At 45.2% G+C, this 16,881-nt stretch overlaps 2 protein-coding genes across 2 annotated transcripts; both read left to right on the plus strand.

The window, feature by feature from the left end:
* Positions 1–1,630: 1,630 nt before the first annotated feature.
* LOC119389941 (smoothelin-like protein 1) lies at positions 1,631–16,324 on the plus strand. The gene is made up of 5 exons (XM_037657396.2): positions 1,631–1,724; positions 11,913–11,979; positions 12,483–12,579; positions 14,716–14,867; positions 16,128–16,324. The coding sequence occupies exons 2-5, from the start codon at positions 11,948–11,950 to the stop codon at positions 16,249–16,251; spliced, it is 405 nt and encodes a 134-aa protein (XP_037513324.1). The 5' UTR covers positions 1,631–1,724; positions 11,913–11,947; the 3' UTR covers positions 16,252–16,324.
* Positions 5,649–7,780, plus strand: LOC125758036 (uncharacterized). The gene is made up of 2 exons (XM_049414591.1): positions 5,649–5,875; positions 6,867–7,780. The coding sequence occupies exons 1-2, from the start codon at positions 5,668–5,670 to the stop codon at positions 6,971–6,973; spliced, it is 315 nt and encodes a 104-aa protein (XP_049270548.1). The 5' UTR covers positions 5,649–5,667; the 3' UTR covers positions 6,974–7,780.
* Positions 16,325–16,881: the final 557 nt, after the last annotated feature.

Consider the following 16,881-nt stretch of genomic DNA (forward strand, 5'->3'; position numbering starts at 1 on the left):
CGCGTCGTCAAGACGGTGGACTTCGACTCCTTCAAGAAGGCCGACGTGAGTCACGTTTTATGACCTGTCGTCGCGGCACGATTGCGAAGGTGTGTACAAATCGAGGGACAAAGAAAATAGATGGCAGCTGTTTGCAACAATTACTGATACTGACTACGTGGTGATGATGAGACGAACGCTTATTAACGTCTACTTTAATCATAATAAAAGGGACCCTGCAACATTATCTGAGCATGGTCAGAAACGCTGCTAATCGGTAGTCGAGGCTCCTCAGTACAACGTGAGCCGAACATTATAGCGCAGCACGCGACCTGGAATTTACCATTAATTCTCAAATCAGCTAGACAATATGCTACCTCTTCTCTCGACAAATGATGCCATAAACCCAAATGACGCCGCCATACACCCAAAGTCCACGGCGACTGGCTGATTTTAGCATCGTTAGCTGCATAGTTCCCGCGGCCACCGCGGGATGCCGCTACGTGCCTCGCGCGCGCGCTCGCGATACTACTGAAAGGTGAGCCCCGCCCGATCTAAAGGCACAGCCGTATACAATCCACCTCCAGCGATGACACTAAAAGTAAGCCGCGCGTTCGAAGAAAAAAAAAAGAGGTCAAGGTCACGACGCGCGCTGATGAACATCGTAGCTTCTTGCCAACTTGTCATACCCCCCCTGCGTAGCTTTCAGCAAGCATGCTGGTCCGAAAGGAGAAAGAAAGCGCTTAAAGCGTGCGGCAGATCCCTGTAACTCCGCTCGTGCTTGACAGATTCTAAAAATTCTTGCGGCATTCGATTCGTGAGGCAGAAACTCCTTTAATGAAGCCATGCGATGATTATTTGGAAAAGTGTTGCAGTGCCCCTTTAAATGAGAGAGAAAGACACAGATAAAAAACGAAGAGGGAGAAAGGAAGGAAGGAAGAAACAAGCGGAAAGACAGGGAGGTTAGCCAGTACTTAGACCGGCTGGCTACCCTATGCTGGGGGAAGAGGTAAGGGGGACAAAAGATGATAGAAGAGAGATGTTACAAAAAAAAAGAGCGCAAGAAAAGGAAATAGTGAGAAAAACAAGGAAAGGAGAATATGACACTGCTTAGAGTCTCTAAGACCAGTTGTCCGCAAGAAGCGCAATAATGCTTTCAAAGCCTTCTGTGCTGACGACGGACTCGGCCAAGGTCCCAAAACCCTTTCTTCCGACAAAGGGCGATTATCAAGTTTATCGAGATCATTCGAAAGTTCTTGTCTTGGCGTCATGTACGTACATACCAGGTTGGCTATCCTACTCTTGACCCGCCGCGGTGGTCTAGCGGTTACGGTGCTCGACTGCTGACCCGAAGGCCGCGGGATCGAATCCCGGCCGCAGAGCCTGCATTTCGATGGAGACGAAATGCTTAAGGCTCGTGTACGGATATTACGTTCGGGACTCACAGTTCCACTAAAGTTAAACTCGACACGCTGATTCTAGTGGGAAGTAAACGAGGACCAACATCAGAAACGTTCGGTTCGCACGAATACATAATACCAGCGCTCTTATTATATTTTTTTTTTTCAGAAAACGCTAAGCAAACTAGATCCTGTTGAGGCTTGTGACTTTTATGGCTATCTGAAATACATAATTTGCTTAACGAAATTCCACAGTGTCAACGTTCGAAGTGCCCAAGCCCACTGGCGCCGCCACAGGTTCCTCGACATTCTGCGCAGCAGGCGGAGTTCCAAAGATCGTCAAAGGTCAGTTACCTGCCTTTTGTTTGCTTAGGTATAAGAGTTGGGGTATGTTATTGTGGCTGACAAGTCACATTTGCGAGCGTAGGAAAAAGTGCTTGCAAATAGTATTCTCCAGTAGTGCAATGCGAAACAGTTATGTTGCATATATGGTTAGCGCACCTACGTAGACTATGAAATATGAATAGCGTAGGTGAATAGAGCATGCTAAATAGTGTAGCATTCCACCCCGGCAATGCCCCTATATACTATAGTATCGAAGCTAGATATTGCCGTAGGAAAGAAATATCTAGTAATCGCCTAAATCTTCAGTTATTTCTTGGTCTTTCTTCCTCTTTGAGAACCATTTCATTATAACCAATGTTGATAATCTCGAACATAATCTAGGCTTAATGCATTGCGACAGGATTTTGCAGCCTTGATGTGTGCTGCATTTCGTTTTAAACCTTTCGTAACGATAATACGGCCTGTTACGGAAATCATACTTGTGTGATTATTAAAGGGGTCATGAAGCACCCCTTGGGTTTGTTGAAAAAACAAATCCTGCGGAAAGCTGACACGGCTATGAACTGCTCTGCAAAATATTACAGTCGCGCGCCGCGTAAAGGCCACAAGCGGTGCGCGAAGTTGCCGTTTCCTCAGGCGCCCTCTTTTCAAACAGAGGCCGGTTCTCACTCTCGTCGGTGGGAGGGGCGTCTGCACGTTGACGTCGCGGATCTGCCAGTTTACGTCGCAAGAGATATAGCATGCTTATTGGCCGATAGCCGGATGAGATGCGCTTCTTGCCACGGGGTGCCGCCACTTGCCCGCGCCGCACTCCTCAGTCTGCTAAATTTACACGGTAGCCGCACTCGCGCACGCGAATCACAGCGGGAGAGCGATCGCGTTTCATGACGCGCGCTGACGTAACTTCCTGCCCCCGTGCCATCCCTCCCTGTCTAGCTTCCAGTGCGCTCGTCGGCACGAGAAAAGAGAGAAAGCGCTGAGAGCGTGCGCCAAACCCCCGTAACTCCGCAAGTTCTTTACGGATTCGAGAAATTTTTGCGGCAATCGATTCGGGAGGTAGTAAACTCCGATACTGAGGTCATTAGATCATTACTTGGAAAAGTGGTTCATGACCCCTTTAATGGTACAGTGGCACGTTTTAAAATTCGCGTGCATAATTTGTCACTATACGCACGGCGATCGTGGTAGGCTACAGTATCCGTCAAAAATTATTTTCGAACTGGGAGGTTGTTGTCATCAGCCAATGGATTTCGTTTTGTAACGTAGTACTTGTAGGAAATTCTTGTGATCGCTACTGTGAATGAGTGCCCCGTTCAATCAAGCAATGGCTAGTGGGCCAGTGTCTGAGGCAGCCGGACATTGTCATGTTATGCTGAGCTTCGAGAGCCATCCAATGCAATGAGAAGGCACCTGCCCCTTGAAGAAAAGTGTAAATCCTTAGAAAGTGCAGGAACCATACGTATACGTCTCCAAAAATTATGAAGAAGTATCCGTGCTCTGTAGAATCCGAGAAAAAAGTCTCCTACATCTTATAGCCTCTAGGGTAGCGCAGGAACCTCGACCCTTAGTGCGACAGTAGTGGCCAGGGTACTTTTGATCAATGACGAAGTGCATCAGCGAATGGGAGCTTCTCTTTTGATTTGTGGTTCTGACGTAATCTGGCTGTAGATGGTGTTATGTGTAGGTAAGTTTAGGGAGAAACGAAACAGCAAGAGTGCAAGAAAGTAGTTAATCTTGTAGTCTTTCCCATATGCCTAACAAAAGTCCGGATAGTGAGACGTGAACCAGTGAGCTGCGAGCCATCCCAGAAATGTGATAGGCCTTCGCGAACTATTCGCTTCAAAGCAAGCAAACCCTACTCCAGTTATATTATTATTTTTTTAATAATATTGGCTCTCTGTCCTTCCTGTTTATGAGGATAACTTAAATGACAAAAAGAACACTCGAAAATAAGTACCCTGGGAATTGTTGACGTCCATGCTTTCAACAAGCTTACTATTTCTTGGTGTCGATCTTTCTGCTTCTGTTCGACCGAGATTTTGACGAAATATAAAAGCAATCGATACCCACAAAAAGTAACACAAGACTTTACAGGCAAATGGAGAGTCGAAAGTGTGTGATCAACAGTGGACCAACAACGAATGCCTAAGGCTCAAGCAAACGCTTTTTGAATTATTGTCTTCAAATAAAACAACTGACGTAGATAACTGCAAATGTCGAAGTGTTGGCTCTAGTTAAACGGCATCCTTTGTTCGTCCCCTGCTCACAGCTATCACAGCTAGATGGACCTTTTCCGTATACCAATCTTGTAGAATGATCTTGCTGCTTTTTTAAACAAACCGGTTCGTTGTTTATTGCAGTTTCGTTCCGGTATCATCATATAACATAAAATCATTTTGGTGCTACGTCTGATGTATTTCCGTCGTACTATGTACAGACGAATACTTTTGGCCAAATCGAAATGAGAAAAAAAAAACTTTTTTCACCGTACTTGAACGTAAATACGGAAGGCGAACTCTCTGAAGAGGAACACTAAACCTTCCTTCCCGCAGGATACGCGTATACGCTAATGTATAGCTCCGTTACCGCAGTGGGTACAAAGCGCACCAGAACTTTGCTTGTCCTTGTAGCGACGCAAGCGCCGCTGCACAGCTGTGTCGTCATTCCTCACTCTTTTTTTCCCAGCATGCCTTTCTTTTCTGAACACCACGTTCGCATGATCACCCCGCATGGTTGTTGTGTTCACTTGTTTTGTATGCGTGGTTAATGCGCGCCGCTTTGACAATGTTTCTTTTTTTCTTTTTTGCATCGTCTGCCATTTTTTGACACTCGAGAACTTTTTTTTTTACGAGGCTGCGTAGTACTTAGTACACCTTTACTGTAGTCTTAGTTTTAGTGTAGAGTGAAATTAACAACTACTGTCATCGGAAAAGCGGCCCGCGCGAACGGTGATGTTGATTTCAAGTTATATTTTCGCATTTTTTTGCAGCCTACTGAAATATGTATCGGTATTTCTTCAGAGACAAACTTCCGCAGTACTCGCACTAGTAGCTTGGAAAAAAAAAAGCCTTTTGCGACATTTATAGTGCCACCTCTTGCTCACGCAGAACAGTAGTAAGCGCACACGCAAAGCCCCAGACAGAATTAGTACCGCACACACAAATTATTGCCTTCCGCTCAAATAATGAAAGAAATTAAGCTCTTTGTTTATGCGATTCGAGACTGCTCTCTTGTGCACCGGCTCAACCGAGGTTGCCAGCTAAATGCACGCAAGACAAAACGTAGGCCAGATACACACAGAGCGACCCCAGCAACAATAGAAATTCCCAGTGATACTCAAGAAACTTCTTTGGGCCGGTCGACCAGGGCTTATTTTCCAGGCAACACGTCGTCCCTACAACGTCACTCAAACATGATTATTGTCAAGTTAAACTAAATGCGGAACCCGCAGCTGTGTCTCTGCTTTATTGCAGTTTCGTGCTGCGCTTCAACATATGTTGAAGCACAGCTTCAACATATGCTGTTCGCTAAAGAAGTAAAATATTTTACTTCTTTATTCAAATGGAGGCTCTTCACTAAAATTGAACAGGTTCAGCTGGCACCAGCGCATAGCGTGCTATACTCCAGGCGAATAACGACGGTAAAATAAATGCTACACAATGGATACGAAACATGCCACGAACAAATACGGAATGTAAGACCAGTGAGACCAAGGTATTACCGAAAACTTTAGAGGTGCATTATGTATCGCGGGACGCGCAGGCGCATTATTCTACAGTACCAGTAATTGTCACTCAAAGATGCAGTGAAGTATAAAGACTCCATGCCTGCAATAAAAAAGCGCGGATCTTGGAGTATATGAGGAAAAAAAGGGGGGGGATAGGAGCACAGGTGTAAATTGTAGCGGTGGTCGTCCCCAGCGGTGCCAGTGACTCCGCCGACAATGGCGCCGGGCAGCGGCCCGGCGTGGCGTCAGATGTCTCTGACCGGCGACGAGGAGCCCGAGATGGACGCCATGCAGCGAGGAATCCTGCAGAGGCAGCGCGAGGCTGAGGAGCGCAAGCGACGCATCCTGGCCGCCTACCAGATAGCGGCGCGCAGCGGTGCCGGACCCAAGACCGTCTGCCTCGAGGAGTACAACAACCTGCAAGGTACGCACTCACCCCGTATCCCCCCGTGTTCATTCATGCGTATAAGAGAGTAAAGTTACAAATTTTGGACGTGAACAACTAGGTGTTTCGAATATGCCAGGTTATCCGTAAATACAGCAATGTGGCTTTGCCGCGCACACACTAATAATGTAAGAAAGCCACCTTTACGAGAAAAGTGAGTCTTATTGGTTGCTGCTATTCATTTTGGTCTCCCGATTTTCCCAATTTGTTGGCACATATACCCAAAGAAAATTGACCAGAATTGGTCAATTTTCTTTGGTTATATAAAAACAGACATCTATGCGGCTCTTTAGCCACCCTAAAATACATCTTCTGAGACTGTGAGGAAGACACACCCCCACAAAATCTTGGCCACTCCCTCACCTACGGCGTGGGAGGAAGTCCTCAACACAAGCAGCCTGGAGGTCCAGCTCCGGGCCAAAGCTATAGCGGAGCAGGTGGCCTTCAGGCATTGCCTGACGGACACCCTACCGCCGTAAACAATGGCAAATAAGGTTTCGACTCACTCGCTCTTCTTGCACGGTAAGAAATTAATATCGATGGCTAAAGGCTAAACAAATGCACACTTTTTTTTCTCAGTGTTCTTCACGGCATAAGAACCTTTTTCGCGTGCCGTTTTGTCTCCCAGAGATCACGTACTGGCACGTAAGTTTATAAATGCAAAGCCCTTCGACACTGGTCTCGATACTCGGCATACGACGCTCAGTCCGGAAGGTCACGCGGCATCATGATCACGTACGTTCCCAGAATCACGCTGTTGAGTGATTCACTCCAGCCCTCACTCAAGTGCCAGTTTGTCGCGATAAGACCTTAAAGCTCCTACGACTCTTCGCGAAGAAAAAAAAAAAAGAAAATGACTCATCGTTTTACTCAAAACGTACTAAAAATTTTATCTTATCGTTCTTTTTCTATCTCTCCCTTCCCCCATCCCTTTCCAATGGTCGTCACGTGACACCTGGCTACATCGCAGTACCCGAAGACGTGACGTTCGAAAACCCGTACAGCTGCACGACGGGATTCAAGGGCGGCATAGCTGCTGTCAAGACGCCGCAGAAGCAAAGGGCGGGAGCCCGGTAACTGCCTCCTCCGTCCCCACCACCCCTTCCTTTCCCCCCTCTCTTCTCACCCTCGTTACCCTCTCTCTCGCTTTCGAGTCACCACCGTCAGCGCCCTCACGCGGGCTATGCGAATCGGCAAGATAGACACTCCCCGACGATTGGTTGCGGTCCACAGTTCGACCAAAACGAAACGAAGTCTACATGCAACAAGCGCAACGCTCTGTGTGCTCTCTATAGTTCGACGACGTACCGACAACGAAGTGCTCACGTAACCCTTCAGACCGGTTAGCCAAGATCTCATTACCCCCTTGTGCCGAAGAAACATCAAAGTACTAACTGCTGTGAACGCCTCATACTTCTGGACGGACGGTCAAACGACGTGCGCGAAGTGTGAATGTTAAGTTTCTGTTGCATCGGGGGCGTCGCGCGTCGGTTTGTCACTACTCCTTGTACGCCTTCGTGATCGGACTCACGACGGTCTATGACAGGGCCAGAGACTTTCACGAGAGGCCACAGACATTAAATGACAGTCCATTCGTAAAGTGTGGCAACTAACGTCATTTTTACACCTATGAGTCCAACTGCGATGGCGGGCAAGGATTTGTGAGATTGCTCGCGTGGCGCCTCAGTTATTTTTGTTGCTTGTAATTTTTTGTTGCTACTGTTTACATTTCTTGTTTGAAGAAACAAAAAAGACACCTACATTATCTGTCAAGCTGAAGTCAGAGCTTCGTGAGTAGACAGAGACGACACCAAAAGTTGTCCAGTGTTCAGCCATAATGTTTACATTGCTGTTTTTAAATTTTAGCTCAATAAAAAAGATGTGTACTTACATCGCGGAAAATATGGTTTTTTGCATGTTCTTTTTTTTTTCATGTAATGAACGTACGCACACACAGATCATCACGAGTGCACAAATATGTGTGTGATATTGTGTGCCTACTTTAGATAAGCTAACATCAGATAACATTCGCCTCAGCCAACGTGTATGGACAACATAACGCGGAAAAGCTGTTTATAACAAATGTTCGCTATGTAGTTGTGCGGGACGGTAATATGAGGATGGTTTCAGGCAGTCAGTACTTGGATTAGAAGGGTACATTTTTCATTGTCCCGCGTTAGTGTAACAAATTCATGAGCCATGCCCGCATAAAAGAAGTCCATCCCGCTAATCCCTGCGCGGTTGTGAGCAGCAAATGACCATGTTAGTCCGATTTGCCAGCTGTTAGTTTGTGCCGGTAAACGTGTAATTTACATAATTACCTATCGAGTACAAGTTGTCCTCGCCATTGAATGTCGCGGAAATGTTGTGGCAATGTAAATATTCTTAGGATAAGACTATTCTTAGGATAAGACTGAGGCGATGGAAGCGTATGCTTCGTTCCACTCTATTGAACTACTACATGAGCTAAGACTAAAGTAGTAAGAGGCATGCGCATAACATGAATAAACTTGGGGTGGAGTCGAAGAAAAAGTTGGAAAAGAAACAATGAATGACGTAATATAACGCTGATGTGAATGTGAAATAAAATGATGCATGTGCGAGGTGCGTGCTGTTTACAGATGATAAGAGGACGTTCACAAAAACACGCGTTTTGCAGTAAATACGAATCGTCTTGTATTAATGAATACGATAATCTTCGACAACGGCGAGAATGAATAGCAAAAATTAACAATCGCTGCGCCACAGCAGCGTCCAACGAGTTTCTTCTGAGCATTTTCTGCAAAGTTTAGCGCACAGAAGTCCAAGCCCGCGGAGCGGTGAACAGCGGGGCCTCTACGCAAGCTGTCTTCTCGACACCATCCTGAAGAAAAAGCCTCTCTGTTTGCCCTACGAACAGGTGAGCACGCTCTCTGCGCCTGCGCAGACGAGATACAACAACACCCTGCTAACCCCGCTGGCTATACTTCGCTCTCACATTGCCGTGGTGTCTCTTTGCGCGCGCTGCCTGTGTGCGGTTTTCTTTTTTTTTTTGTCTTTTCTTTTTGACGTCACTAACCCGGTCATGCGTCGACCGAGTACCGCTCTGCGTTAACGCTGCTTCTTGATTTTGATGCTTCCCGTCCAATGACAGCTCTTGACAGTTGGGAGTTACTAGCGTGGGCTCTTATTTTATTTTTTTTTATCTGTCACACTATCGCGCATATAATTCGCTACAAGGACAAGTTGTAAACGATAGGCAATCATTCGTAAAATGTATTCTTACTGAGATTATAGCTGTCGGTCCGTGACATTGGCTCCCGCCATATCCTATATTTCTGTTTGCGGTTGCCGCGCCAAGATGACTTGCGATATTTCATTATTTCGCGCGTAGCTACAGCCCAATCATCGTAAGTGCTCAAAAGGACTCACCAAGAGCTCATGAATGGCTCGTGAATGGTTTATGAAGGTCTCGTAAATAGTTCACCTAAGATATCACTAATATATCATATAGGATTCACTATGTGTTCATGGAAAGGCTCACGGAGCATTGATAAAGAGCTCGCAATGAGCTTAGGGAAACCCTCGTAAAAAGATTTATGAATGACCCATAAATTATACCTAAAATATACATGCTCTTGGTTACATAATAACGCACTCATAAACGGTCCATAAATGGTTCGAAAAAAACTTCACGGAGGACTCTATCCCAAATCCCGCTGCTGTATCGTCGTTATAATGGTCGTAGGGCTACCACAAGGCCCCCAATTAGTGTACTTATTTCAACATTGTTTAAGTATATGTCACGGTATTAATTTATCTCTTTAAGTATGAATGGTTATCATGAAGGTACAAGGAAAACCTTGGACCACTGCTGTTCTTTATTGCAAGCGAGTAAACAGTAAGTACAGCTTCATAACGGGTATAGCAGCACAAAAAACATAAATTTGTAAGTATCAATTTGAAACAGCGTGTTTATTGGTTGATTTGAGGATTGTTTCATTTATTCTCTTTGTTAATTGTGCGGAAAACTGAAACAACAAGAAATGGACGTGTGAGTTTCCGGAACTCATGCACTCAACAATCATAATAGACCTACAATAGAAAAACAAAACAAAATTATTGGGCTCACTAGAAAGAGAAATGATTAGGTAAACAAAACGATTGGGTGAGTAAATGAATTTCACGCTAATTTGTGAATAGCAATATCGACATAAATAAGCGAGGACAGTGTTTTCACCAAATATTGAGAAAATTGAAGTCAATCAAACAGACATGTGCCCACGTCGAAAGAACTGAGCTATACTGCCAAACAAGACAAAACACTTGAGAGATATTTGATTTGAGCATTTGATTGTCATCGAATTCTGTACTCGGCAAGGGACGCGAAGTCATGCTGCATACTCTAAGGCATTCTGGGGCACAGAACCGGAACACATCCTTCTCGATGCAAACACACCTTACACAAACACACACGTAAAATGAGGCCGGTTTTGAAAGTGCCCGAATGTCCATTAGTACGTTTTATTCCCTTTCTGTCTGAACTGTGTTCGTACTATTTAATTTAAGAAAGCGTTCAGTATAATGTAAATGCCCGAATGAGGAGAAATGTATCTACAAATCGGAGGTCATCATTTCAGATTTTGCTTATTTTCCCCACATCAATACACTAGTTGCATATTTTGACTATCCCCGCCACCGTCTTGGTACAAAGGCAGCAGCGTTCGGGGCACAGCAGTTCAAAAGTCATATACACAATTTTAAATAATAAATCAAAAACCATCTATCAATAACACTCAAGATGACTACTTACATCTGAAAAGAAAACATTCAAAAGGAACCGTATTTAAGGAACCGTATTTTTTCGACATTTCACGTAAACTCTCATCTGTTTGTCTGAATTCATTTAATCAATTGAGTAGTCAGCATTGACTTTTCAAAAAAAAAAGGTACTGCTGCAGCTAAGTTTGAAAGCAAGAACGCGTATTTCTTAGCTACTGTAATCGCATTGATTGCTATGCGGTAATAAACGGTTGAAGCTTGTGTCTTAGACATACGCACAGACTGAATATTGCTAGTTCTGTTCAGCAGTGCAAGGAGAATGTTGCCAAGGCAAGCGTCGTTGAAAGATTCTGCAACACCAGTAAAAAATTTGCAAAGATAAAGATATAAAAGCTGTTATCGCTAGGTTCGGCCAAAAATATAAAATTGTTGAGATGCGTTAGAACGGGGTGAAAATAAAAGCACATCGCGGGCCATTTTACAGAACAAACCATCGCCGGTTATTTTACAGAACAAGCCATACAATTCTTTTGCATCATCTTAAGCTGCATAATTAACGACAGCAAGTTGCTCAACTCCTCAAGTTATTAGTAGTGTGCGTTGTGGGGATAGTTGGTACTGGTTTAGTGGGTAGGATCGAGCATTAAAATTTAGACAGGGACGAAAGAGCAGAAAGGACAGGGATTCTCGAGCCATATTTCGAAACAAATTCTCCTATAGTCAAAATTGCAAGGTGTTTTAGGAAACGTCCATTCGCGTGAATTAATGCAGTGATTCGAACGAAGCAACTGCACTTCTCTTATCTTTTCTTTCGCTCGTACCCTTTTTATTTTTTATAGCTCAGTTACACACAGTTACGTTTTTTTTTCTTATTCTTATTCGGAATGTTGCCCTGTGGCATTACGCGAGTGAATTATGCGTTAAATTACATTCCGTGAATTCTGACAGGGATATAAGTTGTGCGGACCTTAGATTCACATATGGTAGACAGGTGGTCTCGACTCAGGTGTAGCCCCTGCTTCCAACAGGTATAGTGATACCTATTTATGCTAGCGCAGTCCCGTGAAATCGCAGTAGATATGCTGGAGCATTTGCGAGAGCGAACTGGCGACCCAGAACACGTGTCTTAGCAGCTGCTACTCTCCTTGATGCCAACGTGAGAGAAATTGATGATTCTTCAAAAAAAGAAGAAAAAACGCGGATAATGGGGCTATCATTAAAATTGCATTATCCCTACCTTTCCGTCTTTCCCAAGACACTCCCAAGAATGCCTTCGCCAAGTTCCAGCAAATGGACCAGGCTACCAAGCCGGCAAGGCCCAGGTGGGTATGAAGCGCTTTGAAACGTTTTTCATCGCATGTAACCGTAGCTGGAATGTGCGTTCTTGCTTAACACACGTTCCACAAATCGACGTAAAATGCTGCGCGTTCTATATTCGAAGGATATCTGAAACGCCTCTCGCCGGCGCATGTACGTGTTTCGATAAATTTCACGTTTTGTTCTCTACACATACTTTTTTTTTTGCGAGCACTTGCCATATTACATTTATAGCGAAATTCGTCGCTTGTAAAACGACTCGTCCGTCGTTCAACCAATTGACCCATGTCAAGAAAAAAAAAGTCTGCTCTTTCTACGTCTAAACCTATTAAAGAGGCAGCTCTCTTCGGCGACACTGTGGGTAGTTTGTAAGCCCGCATATAGCATCTGTCGTTAACAAACGAGATAATGCGGTAATAAATAGCTTCAAGTTCGCTTCTGTGACAACTACATGAAGCCGCAAGACTGTACTGAAGGATTTCATCACGGTGTACCTTCACGATTGCAGCTTTAGCGTTCCAGTTCGCGGAGGACCTACACGGAGTGCGAGCGACATCAAGGAGATGCTCCTGAACTGGTGTAAAAGCAAGACCAAAGGATACGAGGTGAGGGGGTGAACGGTGAACACGAGCACCTGAACAACACTGCATCCATTACAAAAAAAAAATTGGCAGATCCCACGCGTTGTCGGGAACCGGTGTCATGCGAAGCAGTCAGCGAGTACTTCTATGCTGTATTTTATGACTTTGAGCCAAGCGTTACGAAGGTGGATCGACGTGTTTTTTTGGAATTGTAGTAGCTGCGTGCACATCGTGGCTTACCAGGCACGTCGACATCACGGGCATTTAAAGGGTAACTTATGGTACGACGTAACGTCAGCCCTCATGTTAGGGTACATACGTCCGTATTATCTAAACTAAGTGAACTTTATGGTGCAAGTCATGTGAATATCATACGTAACTTTCGTTAATGTATTCCTCCGGGGTCAAGCAATGCTTCAATATTGCTTGCGCAATCATAAGAATACAAATGTAATGGTTATTAGACTGCTATAAAAGCGGAGTCAACACTGGAACCACAGACTTTAATCTGATATGACGCCTGTATCGTAAGAATACATATGTAGTGATTATTGCTTTCTTGTAAAATTAGATAGCCAGCACCATAACCACAGTTGACGTTGCACCGACATTACGCCTGCATAGGCTGTTTTTCCAAACTTGTTTATATACCTGGCGTGGCTCTGCAGTAGAATGCCCGATTGCTACCCAGAATGCTTGGGTTCAATTCCTACTAGTATCCTAATTTTAATGCTTTGCATTCGTCAGGTCAACGCTGCCGATGTCGGTTTTGATAACGCTCTTGCATTTAAATTACCAATGTCTGTTCTCACCGCACCTGGGTAGATATAAACTGTCAATTACCTGCGGCGCACACCCGTACACCGCGACCAGTGGCAAACGGGTATGTGCCACACGTGTCTGGAGGAAAGCGTTGGACGACCTACGCGACAGGATTTTCACATTACTCTTGTCATGAACCGACAGTCATGTTCAAGTCCTCTTATCGTCCCATGCCAATTTTGGTCTACACCAAGTTAAGGAGGCGATCATGAGAGCACCTAGACATAGATAGATAGATAGATAGATAGATAGATAGATAGATAGATAGATAGATAGATAGATAGATAGATAGATAGATAGATAGATAGATAGATAGATAGATAGATAGATAGATAGATAGATAGATAGATAGATAGATAGATAGATAGATAGATAGATAGATAGATAGATAGATAGATAGATAGATAGATAGATAGATAGATAGATAGATAGATAGATAGATAGATAGATAGATAGATAGATAGATAGATTCGCTAAGAAATGCTTCGCATTTAAAAATAAAGCGGTCGCACTGAATTTGTTGTCGTAGCATGCGCAGGTTTAAACGTGGACCACGAAATGGCCGACGATAACTTTGCCCATGCGTCTTTCACTGTACTAGCCGAGGCAGCTGCTGCGAACTGTGAAGATAAAATGCTGTTATAGTTGCCACCGCCCTTAGAGCTTGACGATTGCGCTTCCGCGCTCGCTGTCGCGTAAAGAAAGGGCGTTCTCATTTAAGTCAGCTGGTATCCTCGAGAGACGTTTAATAAGGGACACTAAAGAGAAATATTAAGCCGAGCTATAGATTGAAATATTAAGCTTGCGTAGCAACCAATTTACCATTCCTGGCGAGAACAGAGCATCTGTAATCGAGGAAACAATGAAATTGAGAAATTGGAGTGGAGCCCTCTGTCATGCTCCGTGTCAGATAATCTATTGTGATTATACCCAACGGCATGCAGATGAAAAATGAATTACATAAATTTTGACAAAAAAATAAACGTGCCGTAAACCAAAGCTTTTGCAACATACTACGGCCGTGGAGCTCTCAGACGCCCGCTGATTCACAGAAATCGGCAGCCGAGGTGGTGACGCCAAGTCCTCCTTTCGGCGCCAGCGATTCATTCGGTGGCTGTTTTCGGCGTAAGTACACTGTTTATTCGTGCGCAGAGAGCGGTGACATACTTTAACGCAGGCAAATAATCAACCTAACCAAACTTAATATTTTCCTTTCATGTCCCTTTAAATAGAAACGCCACTGCGGGTATCAAAACGGGAGAATTGCGAATTGCGGTATATGTGCTACAGAACAGAAGTGCAGTTCACGTTTAACAACTCTTGTTTTGCCCCGCGCAGCACGTGGACATCCAGAACTTCTCGACGAGCTGGAACGATGGCATGGCGTTCTGCGCGCTCATCCACCACTTCTACCCGGACGCCTTCGACTACGAGCAGCTGGAGCCCAAGAACCGAAGGCACAACTTCGACCTCGCCTTCCGCACGGCCGAGTACGTGTGCTTGTCCTCCCGATTTTGTCCCTGGAAACCTATAGGGAGAACGCGTCACTATTTTTCCCTTTGTTGGTTTTATTTCACTTGCAGTAACTATCCATTGTAAATAACGGTGATAGTTCAACTATTCTAGATTCGGTACGGTACATTAGTATTGTGAAGCACTAAAGCTGGTACAAAAAATAAATGTGCGCAAAAATTGGCGTACCTACAGACTCGCTCTTCCATTTTACCCTTCACAGTTGTTATCGCTCAAGCCTGAAACGAAGCAGGTCGTGGAAGCTCAAGTCCTGTTGTTTGACGCTCATAAATGCAACGCGGTTGGCGATTAAGATAATTACCTATCCTAGGATGTCAGAACCATGCTCTTAGTGCAATCGGCCTTTTACATCTTCCTGTGCTGCCCTCTGTCATTTGCTTAAGGTTTGGTAGGGACAGGGACAACCGGTATTGCCAGAACGAAAGCCTCCGAGATGAAGAGACGTTTCGCAACCTTTCCGCTAGGGGTAGTGCGCATGCGCCGTGGCATCGGGATAAAGGCGGATTGCCAAGCCACTCTCGCATACTTAAAAAGGCAAATGCTCATGTTTGCTCACGCCTGGTGATGTCGCCCGTCGCGTACCTATCCAAAACAACTATGTGCCGTGGGCGTCAGCAGGGAGCTGCAAAGGGGGCACCTGCCCCCCGCCCTCCCCCTGCCGCGATGCAACACGGATTTTCACCCCCCAAGACAACCTCCTGCTGACGCCCATGCTATGTGCATGCATGCATTTTTGTGTAATACCCATAGGCGCGCGCACGGGGGGGGGGGGGGGGGGGGTGGCAGGGGGGGGCGGCCGCCCTCCTAGTCACCAAGAGGGGAGGGGCAAAATCTGCCTCGTACATTGACTTAGTAGGGGGGGGGGGCGCTGCGATGAACCTTCGCCCCCACCCACCTGATGGGGAACCCTGCGCACGCCTGTGGTAATACCTCACCACTCTATTTCAGTCCATACGGTTATTCAACGCAGCGAGTTAAAACTACAGTCAGAAGCGTGTCACTCGTGAAATTACGAATTGATGTCATTCTACATATTGCTGTACATCGGATATGTTCGTCGACAAAGAAGAAAGCGAAATATAGAATTCCTAGCTTTCGATTACATGTCTGTAGGCTGTATCGAAGCTCTCTGGATCTGTTTGGGAGGGGCAATATATTCTTGCAGTGTCTCGCGATCTCCCGAGTGACCACACTGACGTCATCCGTTTCTTCTCCAGGGAGCAAGCGGGCATCTCGCCGTTGCTCGACACGGAGGACATGGTGCTGATGAAGAAGCCCGACTGGAAGTGCGTCTTCACCTACGTGCAGAGCCTGTACCGCAACCTCGTCAACAAGGACTGATCCCCCGTCGTAGAGAACCGACAACTCACACATATCTAGTCTCTCTAACGTTTACTTTTATCGTTGTATTTTTCAATTGTGAAGAAAGAAAGAAAAAATGAATACACTGCGCGTTCACGAGTGCACACAACACCCCTCGCATTTCCTCGATACGCAATAATATTGTGTGTTTCTTACGAAGGGCTTCCTTCACTCGAGAGATGGGCATTTCTTTCGTTTGTATAAACACGAGACTTTTATACTTGTCTTGCGATGTTTGCTGTAGGATAGTGTACTGATGAACAGCGGAGACAGCCGGGGCCTTGGATGAAGAACTGCATTTGGAATGCAAGATATGCAAAATGACTTTGCCGTAGTTGTTCCTTGGCTTGTCGGCTCATAGTTGAGAGCGAGTAGACAAGAGGCGTGTTATTTCTCAACAGTAGTATTTCTTGTGCCCATAGCTTACACGGTATAGTTTCTTCCGCGCAACATCTTCTGCGCTTACTGCCACGTGTAAAGATAGATCAACGTTAATTAGTCTCACTGAATTAAGCCGGACGGGCAGAGATCGATGAAGAGAAAATAAAGATTAAGTATCCTTTCATGCTATCCTGCACCGGGGTGGGGAAATTAGGGTTCGAAATAAGG

Source organism: Rhipicephalus sanguineus, chromosome 4 (genome assembly GCF_013339695.2).
Source record: "Rhipicephalus sanguineus isolate Rsan-2018 chromosome 4, BIME_Rsan_1.4, whole genome shotgun sequence".
Classification (NCBI taxonomy): Eukaryota; Metazoa; Arthropoda; class Arachnida; order Ixodida; family Ixodidae; genus Rhipicephalus; species Rhipicephalus sanguineus.